We start from the raw sequence: 24,773 nt of genomic DNA on the forward strand, positions 1-24,773 counted from the left end.
GTTTAGTTCTAGTTCAGTTCTAATTCAGTTATAATTCAGTTTAGTTCTAGTTCAGTTCAAGTTCAGTTCTACTTAAATTCTATTTCAGTTTTAGTTATAGTTCGGTTCTTGTTTAGTTCTAGTTCACTTCTAGTAAAGTCCTAGTTTAATAGTAGTTTAATTCTAGTTTAGTTCTAGTTCAGTTCTACTTCAGTTCTTTATCAAAAATGGTTCTAGTTCAGTTTTAGTTTAGTTCTAGTTTAGTTTTAGTTCAGTTCTGGTTTAGTTCAGTTTTACTTCAGTTCTAGTTCTGTTCTGGTTTAGTTCTAGTTCAGTTCTAATTCAGTTATAGTTCAGTTTTAGTACAGTTCTTGTTGAGTTCTAGTTCAGTTCTAGATCAGTTCTAGTTCAGTTTTAGTTCAGTTCTCGTTCAGTTCAAGTTCAGTACTAGTTAAATTCTAGTTCAGTTTTAGTTCTAGTTCGGTTCTAGTTTAGTTCTAGTTCACTTCTAGTAAAGTCCTAGTTTAATACTAGTTTAATTTTAATTTAGTTCTAGTTTAGTTCTATTTCAGTTCTACTTAAGTTCTTGATCAAAAATAGTTCTAGTTCAGTTTTAGTTTAGTTCTGGTTTAGTTCTAGTTTAGTTTTAGTTCAGTTCTGGTTTAGTTCAGTTTTATTTCAGTTATAGTTCCGGTTTAGTTCTAGTTCAGTTCTAATTCAGTTATAGTTCAGTTTTAGTACAGTTCTTGTTGAGTTCTTGTTCAGTTCTAGTTCAGTTCTAGTTCAGTTCTAGATCAGTTCTAGTTCAGTTCTAGTTCAGTTCTCGTTCAGTTCAAGTTCAGTTCTAGTTAAATTCTAGTTCAGTTTTAGTTCTAGTTCGGTTCTAGTTTAGTTCTAGTTCACTTTTAGTAAAGTCCTACTTTAATACTAGTTTAATTCTAATTTAGTTCTAGTTTAGTTCTAGTTCAGTTCTACATCAGTTCTTGATCAATTCTAGTTTAGTTCTAGTTCAGTTCAAATTTAGTTCTAGTTTAATTCTAGATCAGTTCACTTCTAACTCAGTTCTATTTCAGTTCTAGTTCAGATCTCTTTCAGTTCTAGTTATGTTCTAGTTCATTTCTTGTTCAGTTCTAGTTCAATTCTAGTTCAGTTCTAGTTAATTTCTACTTCAGTTCTGATTCGGTTATAGTTCAGTTATTGTTCTGTTCTAGTTCAGTTTTAGTTCGGTTCTAGTTTAATAGAAGTTCTCTTCCAGGCCATTTCTAAATTGCAGTTCAGTTCTGGTTTAGTTCCAGCTCAGTTTTAGTTAAGTTCTGTTTCAATTCTTGTTGAATTCCAGTTTAGTTTTAGTTAAGTTCTAGTTCGGTCCTAGTCTTTTTCTTTTCCAGGTCACTCCGAAATTGTATTTCAGTTCTAAGACAGTTCTTCTTCACTATGATGACACTATCTTGTCAAACTTACCACTTTTTATATAAATTTTAATTAAAACACTTGCAGGTCTTTTTTTAGTTTTTTCTTCAACTTAATTTTATTTAGAAAATAAAATACGTTCTTAAAATATAAATTTCGCATTTCGTTGCTTTTTAAATTTCGTTTAAATCGTTTTAATTTTAAATTAAAATAATACTCTAAATTTTGTTTGTACAGGTGGGGGAGAGTTATTTGCTTTTTTTATTTAAAGTAAAACTACCAAAATAACATGCGTCCTGGTGAAGGAGCAGTAGCTTTTGATAAAATTATAGCAGGAAGTTCTTCATCTTCAATATCGTTACTAAATAAATAAAAAAGACAAAATAAAAAAATATAAAATAAAAAAAGTATAAAAAATTAAGCTTTTCTTATTTAATTTTTTAAAAATAAATTTTCTTTTTTGTTTCTATAAATAAACTTAAGCCAACAATAAATAGAAAAATATAATGAAATAATATTTAAATTTAATTAATATTGGATTGTACAAGAAACATAGAGCTTAAAGTTTGGTGGTTGATGGAACTTATTCCCATTGGATTTGATGGTTTTCACATGACATCACGTATACATTTGTTTCAATACTTTTTTGTTTGTTTGTTTTTATTTAACTTTGCCTTTTGATGATCGAGATGACGATGAAGATGTAGGATTTGGGTTTAGTTTGCAGGACACACAGACGAGGACATATTTGTGCTTTTTTTTGTAATAATAAAAAATTGTAGAAAGCTTTCGTTTATACTAAGAATTTAAGGTCTAATTGAAAAGAGAAAAAGATAAAGAAAAGAAATAAAGAAAAACAAAAAGAAATTTTAATAAAACACAAAAAAATTAAATAAATTTGAAAAATTTTAAGAAATTGAACTTTATTTATAAACTAATAATGAAATTATAAAATTTTTAAATAAAAGTAATTTTTAAGAATATGTCTTTTCTCAAATAATCGAAGGCGAATTAGCGAATATTTTGTATTTTTTCCGTTCTAATTTAGTTCGAGTTCAGTTCTAGTTCAATTCTAGTTCAGTTCTAGTTCAGTTCTTGTTCAGTTCTAGTTCAGTTTTAGTTCAGTTTTAGTTCAGTTCTAGTTCAGTTCTAGTTCAGTTCTAGTTCAGTTCTAGTTCAGTTCTAGATCAGTTCTAGTTCAGTTCTAGTTCAGTTCTAGTTCAGTTCTAGTTCAGTTTTAGTTCAGTTTTAGTTCAGTTCTAGTTCAGTTCTAGTTCAGTTCTAGTTCAGTTCTAGTTCAGTTCTAGTTCAGTTCTAGTTCAGTTCTAGTTCAGTTCTAGTTCAGTTCTAGTTCAGTTCTAGTTCAGTTCTAGTTCAGTTCTAGTTCAGTTCTAGTTCAGTTCTAGTTCACTTCTAGTTCAGTTCTAGTTCACTTCTAGTTCTGTTCTGGTTCGGTTCTAGTTCAGTTCTGGTTCAGTTCTAGTTCAGTTCTAGTTCAGTTCTAGTTAAGTTCTAGTTCATTTCTAGTTCAGTTCTAGTTCAGTTCTAGTTCAGTTCTAGTTCAGTTCTAGTTCAGTTCTAGTTCAGTTCTAGTTCAGTTCTAGTTCAGTTCTAGTTCAGTTCTAGTTCAGTTCTAGTTCAGTTCTAGTTCAGTTCTAGTTCAGTTCTAGTTCAGTTCTAGTTCAGTTTTAGTTCAGTTCTAGGTCAGTTCTAGTTCCGTTCTAGTTCAGTTCTAGTTCAGTTCTATTTCAGGTCTTGTTCAGTTATATATCAGTTCTAGTTTAGTTCTCGTACAGTTCTAGTTCAGGTTTAGCTCAGTTCTATTTCAGGTCTTGTTCAGATGTAGATCAATTCTAATTGTGTTGTAATACAACACAATTTTGTACTTGTTTAAATCCGGTTAAATTCTAGTTAAGTTTAAGTTCAGATTAAGTTTGATTCTAACAGTGTTAAGAGCTTATGTGAAAAACATGAAATTAATAACTATTTTATTATATTTTCTTTTCAGGTCTATTCATACAATTCTCCGGTAAGTTGAAATTCTGAATTTGTTTTCATATAAATTATTCCCCATTTTGGAAGTTTTGCTCAATTAAAATAATTTTAGTAAACCTAAACATTGGTCACACTATTAAACTATTAAACGATTATTACTTTAATTAAGACTATTACTTTAATTAAGACGATTTCACAAATACTGATCACTGTTTACAAAATGGTGGTTTTTTGTTTTGCAATTTAATTAATCTTTGGTTAAAAATGTTATTATTGTATTTTGGAGAATGAAAATGTGATAATTTAATATAAATTATTACAAACAGGGGACAAAACAACATGCAATATAGAATAAAAACATATAAAAGCCATTACAAATAATATTCATTATATTAATTAAATAAATTAATTGAATGAGTGTTTAAAAACGGGACGGGGGACAGAGACAAAAAAAAACCGAATTTCAATTAAAACCTTGATTCGTTAAAAGCCTATTTAAAATTCCTATACATACACACACGCACAAAAATTAAACAAATAATTTATAGATTTTTTTATAATAATTTTTTTGAACAATTTTTTTATTTTTTCTCTGGTTTTTAAGCCAATTTTTTATTTATTTATATATTTTATTAATTTAAAATTAAATTATTTTTTTTATATGGTTGTTAAAGGTTTCTTTAATGAAAGAAATTTATTTTAAGGTATATTTATATTAAATTACAATTAGTAATTATATAAAATATTAAAAAAAATGAAAAAAAAAAATAAAAAAAAAATTTTACATACAAAAATTGATGTTAATTAATAAAATTAAGATAATTTTGTAATTTTGTTTTCAATTCCTTTAAAAAGGAATTTATTTTAAAGAAAATTTAAAGAAAAAAATCATATATTTAACAATATCATAAAAAAATCTAAACAAAATAATTTTTGTTTCAATTCAAAAAATAATTTCAATTTAGTTTGGTTTTAGGACGGTACAAAGTAAAATGAAAATAATTAAAAAAAAATTTACAAAAAATCTTAAACTTAGATTATAAAGAAAAATTAGTTTTCAGTTACTTTTTAAATATTTTTAACAGTCATTACTATTATTATTTGTTTTTTAGTTAAAAAAAATATATATATTTTTTTTTGAAATTCGTGGTTTAAACAAAAGAAAAATTCAAAAACTCTTTTCAAAATTTCAGACTAATCACAAGGCAAATAGATGTATTCGGTTTTAACAGGTTTCGTTTTGGTTGGAGAATGTTTGTTTTTTTTTTAATTAATTTTTATTTTAAAATAAAGCATTTAAAAGCAGTTAGAGTAAAATAGACAATACCTTAAACTTTTTAGGTTTAGAGTAGTAGTGGTGAATTTTGTGTAAAGAGTGTGTGTGTGGTAAGTAAGCAGAGTTGAGTTTTTTAGCGCAATGTTATGGAATGCTTTAAAATTATTTAATAAATGTTGAGTTTTAAAAGGAAATGTTTAACGTTTAGTTTTGATGAGATTCTAAATAAATTGATTCTATTATTATATACCATTAGTAAGTTCCCCTCTGGTTGGGGAAATTATTAGGCACTTTATTTGTACTATTTCTTATGAGACATTTTATTTTAAGTTTTAAGCAGCTTTTAAGTAACTTTAAGGCACATAGGTTTATATTTTCTAAAGTAAAATGATAAATATAAAAAACGTTTTTATATATAGCAGAAGATCAACGCTCTATTGGTCAAAAAATCAAATATTAGACTTTAATCTTAATCTAGATTGGTTTATACAAAATCAAAAATATATTTTATTTAAGAATTTGGAGTGATCTTGACTTATGATCTTATATATTTCTCACAAAATTCTAATTTTAACATGCTATCTTTCAAAATACTTTATGTGTAATAAACGATCATCTATGATATTCTCGTGAAGGAAGATCAATTCGCCATCATTTATATTTCCGAACTAATATTATTGGTTTTATTAAAAACCAAAAGCGAATAAGCTTTAATTGAATATTTTAAAAAAAAAAATTCATTTAGAAAAAAAGATCCTCATCAGTAATGAAAGATCTTTAATAAATTAATGGAAATGCATCCAATTTTGTATTTAATATTGATCTGTAATCAGCGAATTCTATCAAAATGGAGTTTAAGCAGTGATCATTAAAATTTATAAAAAATATAGATCTTTTTGCAAAATGAAATTTGATCATTTGATTTCGATCTGTTATTAAGTATAACTAAATATTTACAGTTTCGCCTCATTTTAAGAACCATTTGTGATCACGCATATGATTCTTATAATTAGGAATTTAATCAAGAAAATTCTATTTAATTAAATTTCTTATTAAAGATTGCTCGATCATCAGTGATCATTAGTTCCTAAATTATTGAATAGAACTCACTCTCTTTTAAAGAGACTGATCTGATCTGTTTTGTAATAGCAATTGATCTTTAATCATGAAACATTAATTTAGCAAAAACATTAACTCAAGCAATACAATTTGTGATCAATTAACGATCTTTAATATAAAAAACATTAAAATCCAGAATACGTTAAACATTTTGTAACAAAAAATGGATCTTTCATTTGAATGACCTTGATCAATGATTCCGACCTGTTATCGTTCATATTGTTGATCAAGAAAACATTAAATTTACTACCGATATTTTTATGATATTTTATATTAAATTTTCAATAACATTGTAAATTATCGTAAAAGTAAATTGATCAGTGATCACTAGAATGATCGCAATATGTAATTCGCTATATAAAATCTTTAGCAACATTCTAAAAAGAGTGTTTAATGACACATAGAACTAGAACAGTGATCACTTCAAGATTTGATCACAAACTCGATCAATGATCACTAAAAAGAGCGTTTAGTGACAGATAGAACTCGAAAAGTGATCACTTCAAGATTTGATCACAAACTCGATCAGTGATCACTATATATATAAAATCTTTAACAACATTTTAAAAAAGAGCGTTTAATGACAAATCTAGCTGGAACAATGATCACTTCAAGAACTGATCACTAACTCGATCAGTGATCACTAAAAAGAGCATTTAATGACAAATCGAGCTCGTACAGTGAACACTTCAAGATTTGATCACTAACTCGATCAGTGATCACTAGAATGATCGCAATAGGTGATCCGCTATATAAAATATTTAAAAAAAATTTAAGAAAAGCGTTTAATGACAAATTTAGCTTGAACAATGATCACTTTAAGATTTGATCTCAAACTTGATCAGTGATCGCTAGAATGATCGCAATAGGTGATGCGCTATATAAAATGTTCAAAAACAGTTAAAAACAATGTTTAATGACAAATTGAACTCGAACAGTGATCACTTCAAGATTTGATCACTAATATAATACTTTACTACAGTGAAGTGTGATCTCCCTTTTATATTAAAACTTTAAAATACTTATGAAACCTAAAAACACTTAAATTTTAGTTTAAAAATCAAAAACGTTTTTAAGCAGCTCAATAACAGATTGATACTTTCTCATTAAAATGATGGATCGACCATTACCCAGTAAACATAGAAAAAACAGAAATGAAACATGAAAGGAGATTTTAGACAAAAACACAATAAAACTTTGGAATAAAATGTTTGGCTAAGGACTTGCAGATATTGGAAAAATGAATACACATCTTAAACTGTAATCAATTTCAGATGAGAACTCAATAATCATAAAATTTTATCCTAAATAAAGGGAATAACAAAATGGACTAACTATGCAGGTTTATGAGAGGTTTTTTATGTATGTTTTAAGAGTAAGTTAAAAAGAGATAGTGTTTAATAGAGAGAGAGAAAGAGATTTTCAGTTTGTAGGTTTTAGATGCTTACTTTTTGATCAGCGATCGAACTTTTTTCATCGTACGATTGAATATGGTTTTATTATTTGGACTATTAGAGCCGCTGGTCGAGCCCAAAGAGCTGCTGGAAGTAGTTTTCGATACCCGATTTGTTTGATCCGCCACACTACCCACACGTCCACTACTCGCACTATTGCCACGATGTATATGGGCTGCTGCTCTTGTCTGACTTTTAGGGGCGGAGGCTTTTATTTGTGACGTTTTTACAGATTTTACACTTTGGCTATCCTCACGTTCATCTTCGGTAGAACTTATACCCTCCGGGCTCTGACGATTAGAGGGGCTAGTACGCAGGGCTGTTACACGATCGGGTGTTATGGATTTTGAGTCACGCACTGAAGCGGCACGCACCGGTAGGCTGTCTATGGCTTTAGCTATACTAGAACGTATGGGTTCGGGTGTCATGAGTGTGGCAAGATTTTGCATACTTTGTGTACCCTCTGTGGGTGAGGGTGGTACTACTATGGCAGCCAAAGTTTGTTCATCAAGAAAATGATCAAGACTGCGAGATTTGCGATGCTGAGGATTAATAGGTGGTAAATTGGCTGACTTTTCTCGGCGTGGCACTAATACTGGACTGCTAGCTAATTCTGTTATCGAAGCTGTCGAACAATTATACTCTTCATTGGGCTGTAGTGTACTAGTGGAACTCACGTTAGTTAAAGCCAAACTACCAGCCGAGACTAGGGCAGCAGCCTCTGCTATTTTCTTATCCGTACTTTCGCTATTATCCAGCAACTCATCTACACTATGGCTTCTATAGTTAGACGAAGCCTTATCCTTATTATCATTGCATATACCCACAGCAGAACTTCGTCTGGGAGGCTTATAAGCTAAAGGTGAAACATTTTGCATGGAGCCACCTATAGGTAAAGCCTTATGAACCGATGTTTGATGAGTGCGATAGGGTGGCAACATATTACGCTTTGAATTACGGCCAAACACACTCAGCTGACTACCAGTGCTGCCTAACTTTCCCGAACTGCTTAATAAACTGCCTCCGCCCGCTGCCAAACGCTGACGAGCCGGTGATGCTGATTGCCGGTATCTATTTGCCTGGTGATTAGCTGCTAGTTTGTGATTAGTATTAATTAAATGATTATTATCAGTAAATATTTGAAGGGCTTTTGAATTTTGATTTAATAAATAACTACTAAAATAACTACTACCACTAGGAGGGAGACTGCTGCTATTACCAGCGGCACGTTTTGCTGCCGCCGCCGTTACAACAGCTCCATTCAATAATTTAGTTTTTAATTTAGACTTTAGAATAAATGAGGGAGAATTTAGAGTCTTGAAATGTCTACTAGAGCTACTATTGCTACTACGTGTACAACTACTACTGCTAACATTATCAATTAAAATAATATTCGAAGAAGGATTTTCATTTGTTTGTTTCAATTGATTACTTAGGGGACAATCCAGTCAATCGACACTGGATCGTCCTGTATTTGAGGGTGTGATCGTATTTTGTGTCCCACCTTGTCCGCCGCCATTCGATGATCCTCCATTGCCGCCTGTGCCACAATTACTGCCGCCAGCATTACTGCCACCCACACTATAATCCGAATCATTGCTGTGCATTCTTTGGTAATTCACCGTCGAACCGGGCGTACCGGGTGTCATAGCTGCTATGCGATCAATATTCTTTTCGCCTCGCATAAATCTGTAAATAGTGAAATGTGAATAAGTGATAAGTTGAGGTATTCATTGGTATGGTTTAAAGGTATTGAGACTTTAATAGAAATCCAGTATTTTTGGTTAGAGAAAGAGAGCAAGAGATTCAATGAATGCTTTTGTGTTTTAGTTTTAAAGTTTATGATTTCATAGTTTTAATTATGTGGTGCTGGTGTTTTAAGAATTTGTTTTTTTATGGTTTTTGGTTATTCTTTGAATCTTTTTTTTATAAAAATACTGAATTTTTACCTCTCATACCGTGGTACGATTGCTAAGACTTTTTGTCACTATTCTTTAGTTAGTAGTTGGCAAAAGAAAAAGAAACAAAACAATAAAATAGATTATTAATATTTTATTGGTAGTATTTCAAATGGGAGGTCTAACTAAGGCTTTGTAATGAGATTTTTATTGAATTGAAATCAAAACTATTCGGATGAAATTTTCTTAACAAGTGAGGTTAGATCATTTGGGAGAGTGAAGAACAATTGCTTAATATAGGAAAAGTATAGATCTTTCTTTATGGATCTTCAAAGTTTCAAAGCAATCTCATCATTTCTTCACAAGTGTGGTTAGAACTCTTGGGAAAGTTTAGAGCCAAGATTACTTAATGCAGAGCAAGTATAACTCTTTCTTTATTGATCTACAAAGTTTCAAAACAATCTTATAATTTCTTCACAAGTGAAGTTAGAACTTTTAGACCAGTGTAAGGCGAAGACTGCCTAATGCAGAGAATGTATAACTCTTCTTTTATGGATCTCCAAAGTTTCAAGGAAATCGGACGTTACAACTTTAGCACGATTTCCTTTTACCAGAACGCTTGAAACTCTAAAGATTCAAGGAAATCTCATCAAAAGTTCGGAAGTAACAACTTTAGCACGATTTTCTTTTATCAGATGATAAAACTCTAAAGTTTCGAGGAAATCTCATCAGAAGTTCGGAAGTTACAACTTTAGCACGATTTTCTTTTATCAGATGATGAGAAATTCAGAAGTTCTATCCATTAAACGTTTTAATATGTGGGATTTCTATTTAACAGATTTAGAAAGATTCTGTACGGATTCGATAGCCCTATTTGGAATTTGAAATGTTTTATCCAAAGAGAGTCAAACTATTTTGTTAGGGACCTTCCAATGTCCAAAGATATCTGGACATTTGAAGGTCCTTATATGAACGAATACCATTTAACAGTTCAGTACAGATTCGAAAGCTTTTAATTCAAATTTGCTGAACATTTAAATGTTTTATCAAAAAGGATTGAGTTTCCTTTCTAACGGATCTTCGAAATCTGATGAAAAGCTTAGAAGAAACATCATTAGAATGATACCCATTTAACAGATTTCAAAAGTCCCTCTTCGGATCCGAAACTTTCGAATCTAAATCATTAGAATGTTTAAATGTTTTATCGGATTACTAACGTTTCATTTTGAATCTGAAAGCTTTAAATCACGGTTATTTGAAATGTAAATCTTTAATAAAAAGAGTAAAATAATCTCTATGAGTTCTTTCATATCTTCTCTAAAAGTCTAACTTGATCTATATTCATCTTTCAAGATTCGATGAAGGTTTATAAGTTCAAGGACTTATACATTGGAGGTTTTGAAAGTAATTTAAGTGAATTTTAAAATTCAGGAATCTCAATGAGCTCTTTCATCAATCCTCTAATGAATTTCAAAACAATTTTTGAAAATTTTTAAAATAACATGATCAATTATCAACGATCAATGATCAAGACATCCCATTTGAACTACCAACATAATGTTCTATATCAAAATAACTTACCTTTCCAACTTATCGATGCAGGCGTCCTGGTAATCGTGAATCCACGTTACACCATTAAAATGACAAACACTACGCATGTCTTCGGGTAAACGTTCGGGTTCTGGCCAAAAAAATTGACTATCAATAATGGGTATAATATTACAATTTGAATTTAAAGCGGCTACAATTTCCTGAAAATTAAAAAAAAGAATTTTTATATTCAATTCCCAAGCAACTATGATCTAAAGATAGACTTACTCGATGTACCCAATCTTTGCATTCATTATCATCGACACAACGTTCGAGAGCATTTGGTGTTAATACTAAAACGAAATTTTTCGCTTGACGAATACTGTTTAGCAAACCATTGTCAAATTTTCCAGCCTCCAAACGTTCAACATCAATGAACACGGAGAAGCCACGTAATTGTAGATGGACCTGGAAATTGGAAAAGAAACATTAGAACACAGAAATTCTGAATTCACAAAACTTAAACTCACCTTAAGTAAACTGGCCAATTGTGAACCATTTGAACGTCTATAACTAACAAATACATCCAAAGTCTTGGCCATACTATCCTCCGATGAGGAGAGTATGGTATTTTCCAAACTCTTAACCGCATTTAGAATGCGCAGTCTATGTATGGAGTTCTTAATGCCACACTCCTGTATCAACATATCTTCATTTAGCTGTGGCAAAGAGTTTTTATCAATGCCCGCATTAACCATTGAGTAGGTGTAGGTACAATATTCTGGACCAATTTCCGATAGGAAATGATGCAGTTTGGCGGTATCTTTCGATGAGTAATCAGCCATACGTTTGAGATTTTGTAGTTCACGTTCGAAACGTTTAAGCAGTATGCCATTTAAAATACCAATATCATCACGGAGGTTATTTTCGTTGAGTTTTAACAGTAGATCACCATCGACTTGGGATTCTTCGAATTGTTTGACGAATTGTCCAAAGCCGATTTGTTTAACCCACTCCTGGACATCTTCGACCGACCAGAGAGGTACTTGTTGCGACAGTTTGTGGGGTACTGTTTCGCCTATAAGGCGCAAAGCTTGAGCGGCAAATTTAGAGGCAATAGCATTGGGACAACTGGCTACGGTCTTAAGAGCCTCAATAGCTCCTATTTCGCGGAAGATTTCGGTGTTTCCCTGTTCTCGCTTAATGCCCGCCTCCATGCAGAAATGGAAAGCTGCCAAACTGCGGGCTTCTTCACGATTTGAACTGAGCACAGGCACTAGACGTTGTAGCCAATGTTTACTTTGACCATGAGCATGAGCTAAATTTGATTTGGCAAATTCCGAAGGATCGTGGGAAGTCACGAAAGGCTCTACCAAATCCAAGCAGCCGGATTTTAAAACTTCAGCTTCAATTTCCTTATTGGCGACTAGAACCGCAATGGCCAGACAGGCATAATACTTAATGTTGTCATCATTATGGAAGGCCAAAGGGAATAACCACATGGGCACCTTGCGCAAAATCATAGCTTCCTGATTCTCGGCGCCACCATACAATGATAAATTGGCCAAGGCACTAGCACAATGTCTCAACGTCTCTACATCACTGGTACGACATTCGAATAGCACAGCATCCAAACCACCCAGTTTAATAACATCCGAACAAGTGCCCTCGGAGTGTTTGAAGAGATGTTCCAAAATACCAGTACCAACACGTGAATGTTCGGTACTTTGTTTCTTAGTACAAACACAGGCCACATTAACCACCTTATCCAAACCATTGTCCACCACATGAGTACGATTTTCTGTGGTCAAACATTGTTCGAGCAATTTGGCTGAGGAAAATTTGATTTGCATATCTCCCTGGACACAATTTTTCATGAGCAAATCTAGACCACCACTATTGCGCAATGAATTACACAAACTATAACCCAATTCATGACCATGAGTGGGCACAGCCCAGGCTCTGCGTATAACTTCATTGATTTTATCCAAATACATGGTATCATCGGAGGTTGCTTTCTTATCCTGCAGTGAGTTAACACATGAAGTCAACATATTGGAGTACTTGCTAATGGCCTGTTCGATGTCCTTCTGACCACTGGTGGAACTTAGCTGCATAAGGTCATCCAGCCGAAAATCGGCTAATTTGAAAAGATTACCATTTGTCGTGGACATTTGTGAAGAGGAAGAGATCATGGTACTGCCGCCAGAACTGGATACACCCTTGCTGGTCATGCTGTAATTAGCCTGGGCGGCTGAAGAGACATGTTTCTCCTGGCTGATAATGCCATTCGAAGTCATTGTCTGTGATTGCTGCGACTGAGAGATGGCCTTCTTGTCAGCCGAAAATGTATCACTTTGAACTTTAATACTAGCGGCGGCCACGTTATTGCTAGCCTGTTGAGTTACATCTCCAGCACGCAAAGAGAGAGCTTCCTGAAAAATGGTAATAGAGAGGGGTATTAGTTCAAAATTTTATACAATATTTGAGAGGATTTTTTTCTAAGTTTTGGTAAAAAAGGTCTGTTATACGGTAAACATTTAGAGAATTTATTTTTACTGGACTAATGGATCTAGATAATGTATTTGATTTATCGTTGACAAGTTGATGTGATAAATGTATAAAGAAGTAATGTTTCGGATGTTTCGGGAGTGTAATATATATATATATATATATATATATATAGCATATGGAAAACCATTTGAAATTTAATCTCCAATGGATGACTCTATAAGTTTGAAAGATATCGTATTTATCAGACTATTGTCTAGTCTATAGAGCATACTATAGTAGAGTCTATGGACCAGTCTATAGTACTGTTATTGTCCAGACTATATTTTGGTCCAGTCCAGACTAGAGTATAGCATATTATCCAGAATATAGTATAGTCTATTGTCCCGACCATAGTCTAGCCCATACTCCAGTCTATAGTCCAGACTATAGTCTAGTCTATTGTCCAGACTATAGTCCAGATTATAGTAGTAATATATACATAGCAGATATCGTATCTATGGTCCAGACTATAGTCCAGTCTATAGCCCAGACTATAGTCCAGTCTATAGTCCAGACTATAGTCCAGTCTACAGTCCAGACTATAGTCCAGTCTACAGTCCAGACTATAGTCCAGTCTATAGTCCAGACTATAGTCCAGTCTATAGTCCAGACTATAGTCCTGTCTATAGTCCAGTCTATAGTCCACATTATAGTCCAGTCTATAGTCCACACTATTGTCCAGTCTATAGTCCAGACTATAGTCCAGTCTATATTCCAGACAATAGTCCAGACTATAGTGAAGTCAAGAAGCCCGTCTAAAATCGAAACTAAAGTTTAGTATATAGTAGAGATATAGATAGTCCAGTATATATTCTAGACTATACTCTATAGTTAAGACTATAATCTAGTCTATAGTTTAGACTTAGTCTAGCCTATAGTTCAGACTTTAATTTCAAAACATTTATCATACAACACCGATTTTTGAAGAACCCATAGTATTCTAACCTTATTCTGTTCAACTTCGATGGGTATCTGTCGTACATTCTTTAAGTTAACTGGAGAAGATCTTAAGGAATTGGATGCTTGATGATGATGATGTGTATTGTGTTTATTGTTATTGTTATTATTATTTAAACTTTGTGTACTGTTGGAGGTGGCACTATTGGAGGCTAATTGTTGTTGGTGTTGTTGTTGTTGTGAAGAGGAAGAGGCGGCACAATATTGCGGTAAATTTGGGGGTAAAGAATTTTTACGTACTGAACGCGAGGCACTACTGGCCGAGGCAGAGGCAGACGACATACGCGCTGATGAAGAGGCAGAAGAGGCGGCGGACGCTTGGGAGGACATTTTACTTTGTGCTGACGAGGAGGACGAAGATGATGAGGCAGTTTTTGAAGAAGAGGATGATGACGATGATGACTGTGCACTTTTGGCACTACTGGTCATGGAGGCAGCCGTAGTCATTATGGGTCCAGGAGGACCCTGTATAACCTGTATAGGTTGGGGCGGTGGTGAAAAGGGACAGTTGTTGTCAAAACGACTAAGAGAAGACGCTCGTGTATTATTTGTTACTGGAGGCGGAGAGAGTGGCATTTCCACAATGGGACTGGGCGAACGAGTGGGTATAAAATCCGATTGACCACTCGAACGAAAGATCCCTTTGCGCACAGGCCAAGGAGCTTTTGGATTATCCATGTTATGAGTGTTTTTTCTGTGTTGTTGTTGATTGTCTGCTTGACGTTTCTCAAATTGTTCAATCTGTCTAAATGATACACAGATGTAGACTTTTAACGATAAAGTGTCTCTGGAATATTGAAATGATAGACATAGAATATACACAGAGACACAAACACGAAGGCTAATAAGAAATTGTTACAATTCTAGAAGGAATAACAAAAACACTAATAAATTGAAAAGCAAAATAAACGTCATGTTAGAATGCGAACAAAAACAAAGAAACACACGCTGTGAGACACCAAGCTAAAGAAGAGTATTTCAATGTCAACCTTAACGTAAACACACCCGCACCATAGTGAATGCGAAATTCCGCTGCCGTGTTAATTTTTCTTTTTTTTCGATGTTGTTGTTATTGTTAAAAATATATTATCAATTAGCAGGAACTTAAAGGTATCAAAACTTTAGTCTATAGTCTAGTATATTGCAGAATATAGGCTAGTCTATAGTCCAGATTTTAGTCTAGTCAATAGTCCAAAATACAATCTATTATTTTTTCTATTTTTAGTTATTCTTTTTAATTAGATTTTTTAAAACTATATATTTTATAAAATTTTATTTTCAATGAAAATTCAGAACATTCATTTACAACTCTGCTTCAACACAAACTGAACTTTTTTTTTCATTTCACCAAATGGCCGATTGGCCAATAAAGAAAGAAAATCGCATACACTTGGGTTTTCAGCTAATAAAAGTCTACAACTACAGCACCTTCATTAACATTTCTTTTCTAAAGTATTCATTCCACTGTGCACTCACTCACTAACTCACTTTGCATATGAGTGTATAAACATATGCGAGAGCCCCCCGAGGCATCAAGATCATACACAGACGGACTTAATGGACAGACAGACAAATCTCACAGTCATTTTAGCGGCAAATATATGAAAAATAAATATAATTCTTTTTAAAAAGTGTGTATAATTTTGTTGTTGGCTGGTGCTGATGGTGAAATTATTAACAAAAATTTAATTTTTTTATATTTTTCTCTTGTTTTTTATTAATTTTTTTTTTTTTTGGCTTTTGGAAAATTGTACCAATTTTAGAGGTGATTTTATGCGAAAATATTTTAATATCTTGTTTTTTAATTATAAAATTGTAAATATTTTGACTTCATTTTGTTTAAGATTAATAAAATAGTTAAAGTTTTCGAAAAAAATATATATTTATTTAAAATATTTATCGTTTGCGTCTATTATACATCAAAATATTAGGACCAGTTTTGAAATAATGTCTTTATTTTGATGTAATATTGAGAGTCGTTTTAAAAGAAATTATTCAAATTTCTAAATTATGATACTATAGTTTAGATTTAGTTTAGTTTATTGTTCAGACTGGTCTTTAATACAGTCTACTATATAGTCCATGCTATAAAGCAGTCTAAAATAAAAACTAAAAAGCAAACTATAGTGTATTCTATAATCTAGACTATAGTGTTCAGGCTATAGCGCATTCTATGGTCAAGTCAATAGTATATATTGTCCAGATTATAGCTTAATATATAGTTCAAACTGTAGTCTATTTTGGACTAGTCTAGTGTATAGTTCAGACTTAGTAGGTAGTTTAAACTTAGTCTAGTTTAAAGTTAGAGCTAAGTCCAGTTCATAATTCAGATTATAGTTTTTTTTAGAGTAATTTTCTTGAACGGGACCTAGAATTTCTGCAAATTAAAAGGGGTGTCTTCCGATTTTCATAAATTACGTATATAGTGAAGAAATGTGATTGAGAATTAGCTACATCTATATATCTATCTATCTATCTATCTATCTATCTATCTATCTATCTATCTATCTATCTATCTATCTATCTATCTATCTATCTATCTATCTATCTATCTATCTATCTATCTATCTATCTATCTATCTATCTATCTATCTATCTATCTATCTATCTATCTATCTATCTATCTAACGTTCTGTTAATTTGCTAACTTTCTAGTGAAATTAAAATGAAAGGTTTGTTTCAAAAAAATGGGCGTACTTGGCATCTTTTCCACATAAATGAATAAATAAAATTAAACTCATTGTTTTGCATTTTCCTTTTCTATAATTATTATCGCTTTTTAACACGACTTAGAATTTAACGCTTTCACAGTTAACGAAACAGGTGTTATTATGAAACGCAAGGTGTCATTGACGTTTGTTTGTTAATTAAGAATTTAACGAATTGATTGTGTTTAGTAAATGTTTCATTAAATGCATTGTACGACTTTTGTTGTACTTTCTTTAATAAACAAACATTTTACAGTTATATTTCACAGTAATTAAAAGCAAATAAAAATAAAGCTCACATAATTGCGAAATCTATAACTCATGGCGTTTTATGTATCTTGTTTTTATTAATTTTCAATTTTAGAAAAAACAATATTATTTAAATGAAAAACTCAACAAAATTTTTATTTTTGGTTAATTTTTTTATTTTTTTAAAGCTTCAAAAAAAAAACGGACTTTTACTTCCGGTGCCAATGCTCTTCTATTTGCTCTTTTGTTTTTTTTTTATAAATTCGCTTGTCTTGTTTTCGTTTAAATTTAAATTGACCTTTTGACACTTTTAGAAGGTTTTGTCAAAAACAAATTTCATTGCTATTTTAAAATACTTTTATTTTAGTATTTTTTTTATTAGTTTAGTTAAATTTAATTTGATTTATTTTTATTCTATTTTCTTTAACACTTGATGACCACATGTATTTATAAGTAAGAAAATTTCAAATTGTTTAAAAATAATATTGCCGAAAAATTAGCTTAAGGAAGTGTATTTATTCAAACTCAATGATTTTGTATTTAAAATTTGACTTTTTCTTTGTTTTTATTTCAATTATACTTTTTTGTTTCTAACTATGTGCAAATTCTTTTTATACACTTGTTGTTTTGTTTGCTTTTTTTGAATTTTCAATTTTTTTTTATTTAAAATTTTCAGTAAATAAACCGTTTCTTGTCTATTTCTTTAAAATTTCAGTAATTTTTTTCTTTAAACCGCTCGTTGTTATAGTTCGTTTTAGACTGATTGACTCTGTTGAAATTTATTTTGAATATTTTATTCGAAAACAATATTAAAAACAAAGCAAAACAACATGTTGACGAAATTTTGCGATCGTAGAAGAGATAATTAATAGAAAAAGATCAGCGTTGTATGAAGTTCTTATTTGCTCTTTTTTAATTAAAATTAAAGAGAATGTTTTTGTGTAAGTGTTTGTTTAAATTAAAGAGTAATTGTGTGTTTTCACAGATTCTTAAGGGGACTAAAGAGATATTTTTCTATATTGTCTAGGATATTTTTTTGAATATAAGAAGACAAATTTACTCTGCAGACAGGACTATAGATTGGACAAAAGACCAGACAATAATCTAGTCAATACACAAGGCATTAGTCTAGGCTATAGGCTAGACTATAGACTATACAACATACTAGACATTAGACTAGACTAAAGATTAGACTATAGACTAAACTATAGACTACACTATAGACTAAGCTATGGACTAGTCTATAAACTGGACTGTAGACTAGACAATTAACTAGAATATAGACTAGGCTATAGACAACAGTATAGACTAGAGCATAGAGTCGACTATAGACTGGAGTGTAAACTACACTATTGACCAAAATACTTAAGAGACTATAGATTAGACAACAGACTAAACTATAAACTAGAATATAGACTAGACTATAGACTAGACTATAGACTAGACTATAGACTAGACTATAGACTAGACAATAGACTAGACTATAAACTAGACTATAGACTTGACTATAAACTAGACTATAGACTAGACTATGGACTAGAATATAGACTAGACCATAGACTAGACTATAGACTAAACTAAAGACTAGACTATAGACTAGACTATAGACTAGACTATAGACTAGACTATAAACTAGACTATAGACTAGACTATAGACTAGACTATAGACTAGACTATAGACTAGACTATAGACTAGACTATATACTAGACTATAGACTAGAATATAGACTAGGCTATAGACTAGACTATAGACTAGACTATAGACTAGACTATAGACTAGACTATAGACTAGACTATAGACTAGACTATAGACTAGACTATAGACTAGACTATAGACTAGACTATAGACTAGACTATAGACTAGACTATAGACTAGACTATAGACTAGACTATAGACTAGACTATAGACTAGACTATAGACTAGACTATAGACTAGACTATAGACTAGACTATAGACTAGACTATAGACTAGACTATAGACTAGACTATAGACTAGACTATAGACTGGACTATAGACGAGATTTTAGATTAGACTTTAGACTAGACTGTAGACTAGACTATAGACTAGACTATAGATTAGACTATAGACTAGACTATAGACTAGACTATAGACTAGACTATAGACTAGACTATAGACTAGACTATAGACTAGACTATAGACTAGACTATAGACTAGACTATAGACTAGACTATAGACTAGACTATAGACTAGACTATAGACTAGACTATAGACTGGAATATAGTCTCGACTAAAGGCTAAACTATAGACTGGACTATAGACTCGACTAAAGACTATAAACTAGACTATCAACTGGATTATATACTAGACTATATTCCTGAAACTATTTAATCTCCTTAAGAATTGATATGTCTTCTTCAAAAATTATATAGAATTTTAATCTTTTTTTGTTATTTTAAAGATAATTGTTTTTCATTGGAAATTGTATTTAAAACTAATGATGTCAACACAAAATATTAATTGTCCTCTGCTGAACACACTACTTAGAAATAGAAAGTATAAAGAATCTATCATTGAAAAAGTAACAATCTACATCTGTTTTCTTTTATAAAATTTTAATTTATTTTTTTTTTTTTGCTTCTATCTATGTAAAGGTTAATTAGATCAATTACATTATTATTAATTAAAATAAATTGTATTTGCATTTCATTATAAAGTAACACAAAATGAAATCATTTTTAATTGAAATATGTAATAAAAATATAGTTAAGTATTATAAATACTATATTTAAATTCTTTAATTCCATTTTGCTCAATTATAGAAATTTTAAAATAACGAATTTGATAAGAGAGCGGATCGAAGTTTATTCAGTGGGAAGTTAACTCTCTGACGGTGTTATGTGTATTTTCAACATACGTGTGAATGAGAGAGTGGGAGAGCACTTTTCTGCTTCTAGTTTTAGACAACCAAGCATTTATCCCGTGTAGCATAAATGTCTCATCGTACTCAATCTTTATTTCTTTGCTTTAGAGCACAGTATAATTAACTACTTATCTATTTATTTAAAATTATTAAATGTTTTCTTTTAAAAGTCTGCTTACTTTGGCTAATGTCCAACATTAAATTTTGTGGGCCTGCTGTTGATCATTAAATCAATTTAAACTATTTATCAACTAGTGTGTGTTTGCGTTGCCCAAACAGATCCTCCCATAAAAAAATCATTAAAGATCATATTTACTACAAATATGAAATATTTTAAATATTTTATTTAGATTTTGGTGACGCTCTTTAAAATTATGTTTTTTTTTTTTTTTGAAAGAACATAATATTAACGTCATTGTTTAAAATAATTTGTTTAATTGCTAAAAATTTTTCCAATTGCTGTTAATAATAGTGTATAGTGCCGGGCATGGGAAATTGAGATTTTGAACAAAAAACATTCAAAATTTTCTTTGACTAATCTATTACAAGTTTATCGATTAGTCCTCTGTCTATTGATCAGTCTGTGGGCTAGTCTATTGACTAGTCAATAATCTAGTATATGGACTAGTATATTTTATATTTTTTAGTATATTGATCAGTCTATTAATTAGTCTATGGAGGTGCTACTGACTAGTTTTCTGGTCTATTAACTACACTTTTAACTAGATTATAGATTAGTCTGTTGTCTAGTCTTTGGACGAATCTATTAACTAGTCTGTTGTCTATTGTCTACTATATGAACTAGTCTATTGAACAAACTATTGAGTAGTTCAAAGTAGGGTTCTATAAATTGGCTTTCGAATAATCAAACAATCGACTTTTTGTCAAAAAAAGTCGATAAGTCGAAGTCGACTATTTTGTTCCAAAAAATCGTTAACTCGACTAAAAGTCGTCTTTGTAAATAAAAATCGAAAAAAGTCAAAAAGTCGGAAAAATTCGAAAACTCGAAAATAGTCGAAAAACACGAAAAAAGTAAAAAAATAGTCGAAAATAGTCAAAAAGTCAAAAAACTCGAATATAGTAGAAAAAAGTCAAAAATAGTCAAAAATTTTAAAAAAGTGGAAAAAAAGAGAAAAAAAGTCAAAAATTCTAAAATAGTCGAAAAAAAAAACTCGAAAAAAAGTAAGAAAAATTGTCAAAAATAGCAAAAATAGTCAAAAAGTCGAAAATAGTAGAAAAAAGTCAAAAATAGTCGAAAATTTAAAAAAAGTGGAAAAAAGGCAAAAACTCTAAAATAGTCGGAAAAACTCGAAAAAAAGTAAAAAGTTCGACTATTTTTTCTATTTTAGCAAAAATAGTCAAAAAGTCGGAAAAAGTCGACTATTTATACAATACTAAAAGACGAAAAGTCGACTTTGCATAAAATGCAAAAAGTCAAAAAGTCGACTTTTAACTAAATGCAAGAAGTCAAAAAGTCGACTTTTCGTATCAACTAAAGAACTCTAGTTCAAAGACCATTATATTGTGTAGCCTATGAACTTATTCAATACCTAGCCTATAGACTAGACTTTATTATCGATTAGTCCATAGTCTAGTCATTTGACTAGTACATAGACTAGCTTATTAAAGCGAAAAAGTTTATAATTACGGAAAAAATACTTAATATGTCAACGTTATTTTTCATAAATAAAGATATACAGTACTGATTTGTCCATGCCTGGCGTATGTTAGTAAAATATATTGCATACTTTTAGGATTCAATAACTTTTACTGTTAGTGATCTTTAAAAACATTCTAGTTCAAGCAAATACATTCGCATAGTAGTGTTGTTGATTCTTTTTTACCCCACACCATTATAGTGGTTATTATGTGTTTGTGCTGATGTTTGTAACACCCAAAAGTATTTGTCCTGCATCCGCCTTTAAGTATACTAATCGGCTCATAATCACTTTCTGAGTCTCCACATTTTTAACATACAGACTGGTGTAGGGCATCATATGATAGGCCATGCTCAAGTATACATTCATAGATGTTTAACCTTGGAAAGGAGTTATTTTTTAAATAAAAACTTTAGACAAGTTTCTAATAATTTCTTGAAATTATTTGGTCGAGTAAAGATTTCGACCAGTTTTTTGCAAAGAAATGTCAGCAATAAAGTTCTTCTATAGAACATTTTCTATTGTATAAAAAGTACAGTTTTTTATTATAGAAAACTTAATAGGAAGATTTTCTTCAAATAATATTTAGTCGAGTACAGAGAAACATTTAGAGCAGAATACTTTATATAAACTTTAGTCCAATAAAGATTTGATATCAATAACATTAGATGAGAAAGAATATTCTTTAGAAAATATTAGTAAAAGTTTTACATTAAAAATTAAATGAAATAAAGAAAGGATTTTTATAGAAAATTTTGATTAAGTAAACATTTTCTTGAGAAAACTTTGGACGAGTAAAGATTTTCTAAGCACAACTTTCGACAAGATAACATTTTAAATGCTTTAGTCCAGATTTTCTAAACTTCAAGAGAATAAAAATTTTCTATATAGAATTTTTAATGAATGAAGATTATCTTGAAAAAAACTTTAGACGAGTAAGGATATTCTACAGACAAATTTCGAAAAAATCATTTTTTAAAAAAAATAGACGAGTAGGGATTTTCTAGAGAAAAATTTCCTTACGTCTTTAAAACCTTTAAATCCGAAATGATTTTGTATAAAAAACTTTAACGAGTACAAATTTTCTATAGAAAACATTCGACAAGTACAGATTGTTCTGAAATTGTTCTATAGCAAATTTGGAACTAGTTTCAGATTAACTTAAGATAATTGAAGATTATCTTTAAAAAAATAGACGATTACACATTCTCTATAGAAAACATTAGACGAGTATTAAAGTTTGTTTAAAGAAAACTTTAGACAAGTAAAGATTTCAAATAGAAATCTTTATACGAGTAAGGATTTTCTAGAAAAAAAATTCCGCCCGTTTTTAAAAGCTTTAGTTTCAAAATGATTTCGTATAAACAACTTTAAACGACTACAAATTTTCTATAAAAAAAACTTTCGACGAGTGAAGATTTTTAAATGAAAACTTTGGACAAGAAAAGTTTTTAAAGAATTTTTTTTCATAAATTGGTTTTCAGCAAATTTTGCACTTGTTAAGATTAACTAATGATAAGTGAAGATTATCTCTGTAGAAAACATTAGACGAGTATTAAGATTTGTTTAAGGAAAACAAGTAAAGATTTCAAATAGAAAGCTTTAGACGAGTTTAAAAGTTGATAGACTAATAGGGTTATATTGAAGAAAATCTTCGACCAGTAAAAACTTTATAGACTAAAGTTTCAATTAGTAATAATATTTGTATAGAAGATTTTTCGACTAGTTAACTTATTCTATTGAAATTTTTCGACCAGTCTGGTTATTAAATATTTTGTATACAAAACAAAGAATTTTTAGGCTTAAACTTTACACCAGATTACATATAAAAGCCAAATAATATTTAAGCCTTTTTTTTCAAAACGCCCCTGCTTTTTCTCTAACAATAATAACAAAACAATATATTTATTTTATTACAGTTATATAAATATTTACCTTAAATTTATTCAATAACGATTTATGACGCGTATGTTTCGAGTAGAACATTATTTGGGGACGAAGTAGATTTTTTGTATTGTTGGACAATGTTGCCGAACAGCAATAAATTAATAACAATTTTGAACCAAACATTATTTTGTCAGTTTAATTAACACTAAAATATTTATAATAACATTTTATACAAAAATTATTGAAAAAGTCACACACTCCCCGCAAAATAAACTCTTCATAACAAACTCGACTAAACTTGTGAAAGAAACATGTGAAAACCACAAGGATTTCCAACAGAAAAGTACATAATAAATATAAGGATATATAAATCCTTTTTCAAGAACAAAACAACTCTCTTTAAAAATAACCAATAAAAGAGAGTAAAAGAGTCAAACAAAGAAAAAATCAATAAGTCGGCATGACGTTAAAGGATTTTTATTTTAGTTTAGTTTCTTTTGTTTTTTTTATAAATTTCTTTTTTTTTCACATAAAACGCTTGAAATTATAAATTTTCACTTTTTTCACAAACAATTTAATTATCATAGGTTTTTTGTTCTTTTTGAAGCATGACTTTTATTAAGGAATTTTAAGTTTTTAAGGACATTTTTTTCTACACTAAATGTTGTCGCTATAATTTATTATTAACAAAAAACTAAATTCACAACACAAATCCTTAGATTGCGTGTTTAGTTGTGTTATTTATTTGCTAGTTTGTACTGCTTTGGAACTGTTGGTTAGCCGCTGGTTTATCAAAGACTACTACTTACTACTGTTTGGGGCGTTGCGTGTTTTAGCAAAATTTGTGTTATTGAGGCAACGAAAAAACTTGTAGCACTATTATAATTTTTTTTATTACACTCCCTTTTTGTAAACAGGCGATAACAACGAGACTGACTAACGACCCACCAATCACATTCTTACTGAGTCAATAGCTGGTAAAACCCAACTCAAAGTGTTAATGAATATTAATCTCCAGGGAGATGTAAGACGTTTTTTTATTTAAAAAAGGAATTTTTTAATTAGAAATCATTACATTGGACAATTATGGTTAAGTTCTAGTTCAGTTCAAGTTCAATTCTAGTTCAATTCTAGTTCAGTTCTAGTTCAATTCTAGTTCAGTTCTAGTTCAGTTCTAGTTCAGTTCTAGTTCAGTTCTAGTTCAGTTCTAGTTCAGTT

At 30.5% G+C, this 24,773-nt stretch overlaps 1 protein-coding gene across 7 annotated transcripts; it reads right to left on the reverse strand.

Moving 5' to 3' along the window:
- Window positions 1–1,608: 1,608 nt before the first annotated feature.
- On the reverse strand, window positions 1,609–23,669 carry LOC111686216 (NAD(+) hydrolase sarm1). 7 transcript variants are annotated; one of them, XM_046951235.1, is made up of 8 exons: window positions 17,179–17,746; window positions 14,412–14,912; window positions 11,192–13,096; window positions 10,950–11,129; window positions 10,713–10,882; window positions 8,738–8,922; window positions 7,228–8,323; window positions 1,609–1,750 (listed from the first exon to the last, which is right to left on the reverse strand). In XM_046951235.1, exons 1-8 carry the CDS (start codon window positions 17,200–17,202, stop codon window positions 1,666–1,668), a joined length of 4,146 nt encoding a protein of 1,381 aa, XP_046807191.1. In that variant the 5' UTR covers window positions 17,203–17,746; the 3' UTR covers window positions 1,609–1,665. The 7 variants fall into 7 exon arrangements, with proteins under 7 accessions (XP_046807191.1, XP_046807190.1, XP_046807193.1 ...); XM_046951234.1 differs by having other exon boundaries at window positions 7,228–8,326; XM_046951236.1 differs by lacking the exon at window positions 1,609–1,750 and adding an exon at window positions 1,878–2,202 and having other exon boundaries at window positions 7,228–8,326; window positions 17,179–17,745.
- Window positions 23,670–24,773: the final 1,104 nt, after the last annotated feature.

Source organism: Lucilia cuprina, chromosome 5 (genome assembly GCF_022045245.1).
Source record: "Lucilia cuprina isolate Lc7/37 chromosome 5, ASM2204524v1, whole genome shotgun sequence".
Taxonomy (NCBI): domain Eukaryota; kingdom Metazoa; phylum Arthropoda; class Insecta; order Diptera; family Calliphoridae; genus Lucilia; species Lucilia cuprina.

Excerpts from the sequence above, each read along its gene's own strand:
- LOC111686216 (XM_046951234.1), bottom strand. The coding sequence starts at position 17,202 with ATGAGTTATAGATTTCGCAATTAT. Across the intron at positions 11,130-11,191 it reads AATTGGCCAGTTTACTTAAG|GTCCATCTACAATTACGTGG; the intron begins GTGAGTTTAAGT and ends TCCAATTTCCAG. Across the intron at positions 8,923-10,712 it reads TGCATCGATAAGTTGGAAAG|ATTTATGCGAGGCGAAAAGA; the intron begins GTAAGTTATTTT and ends CACTATTTACAG.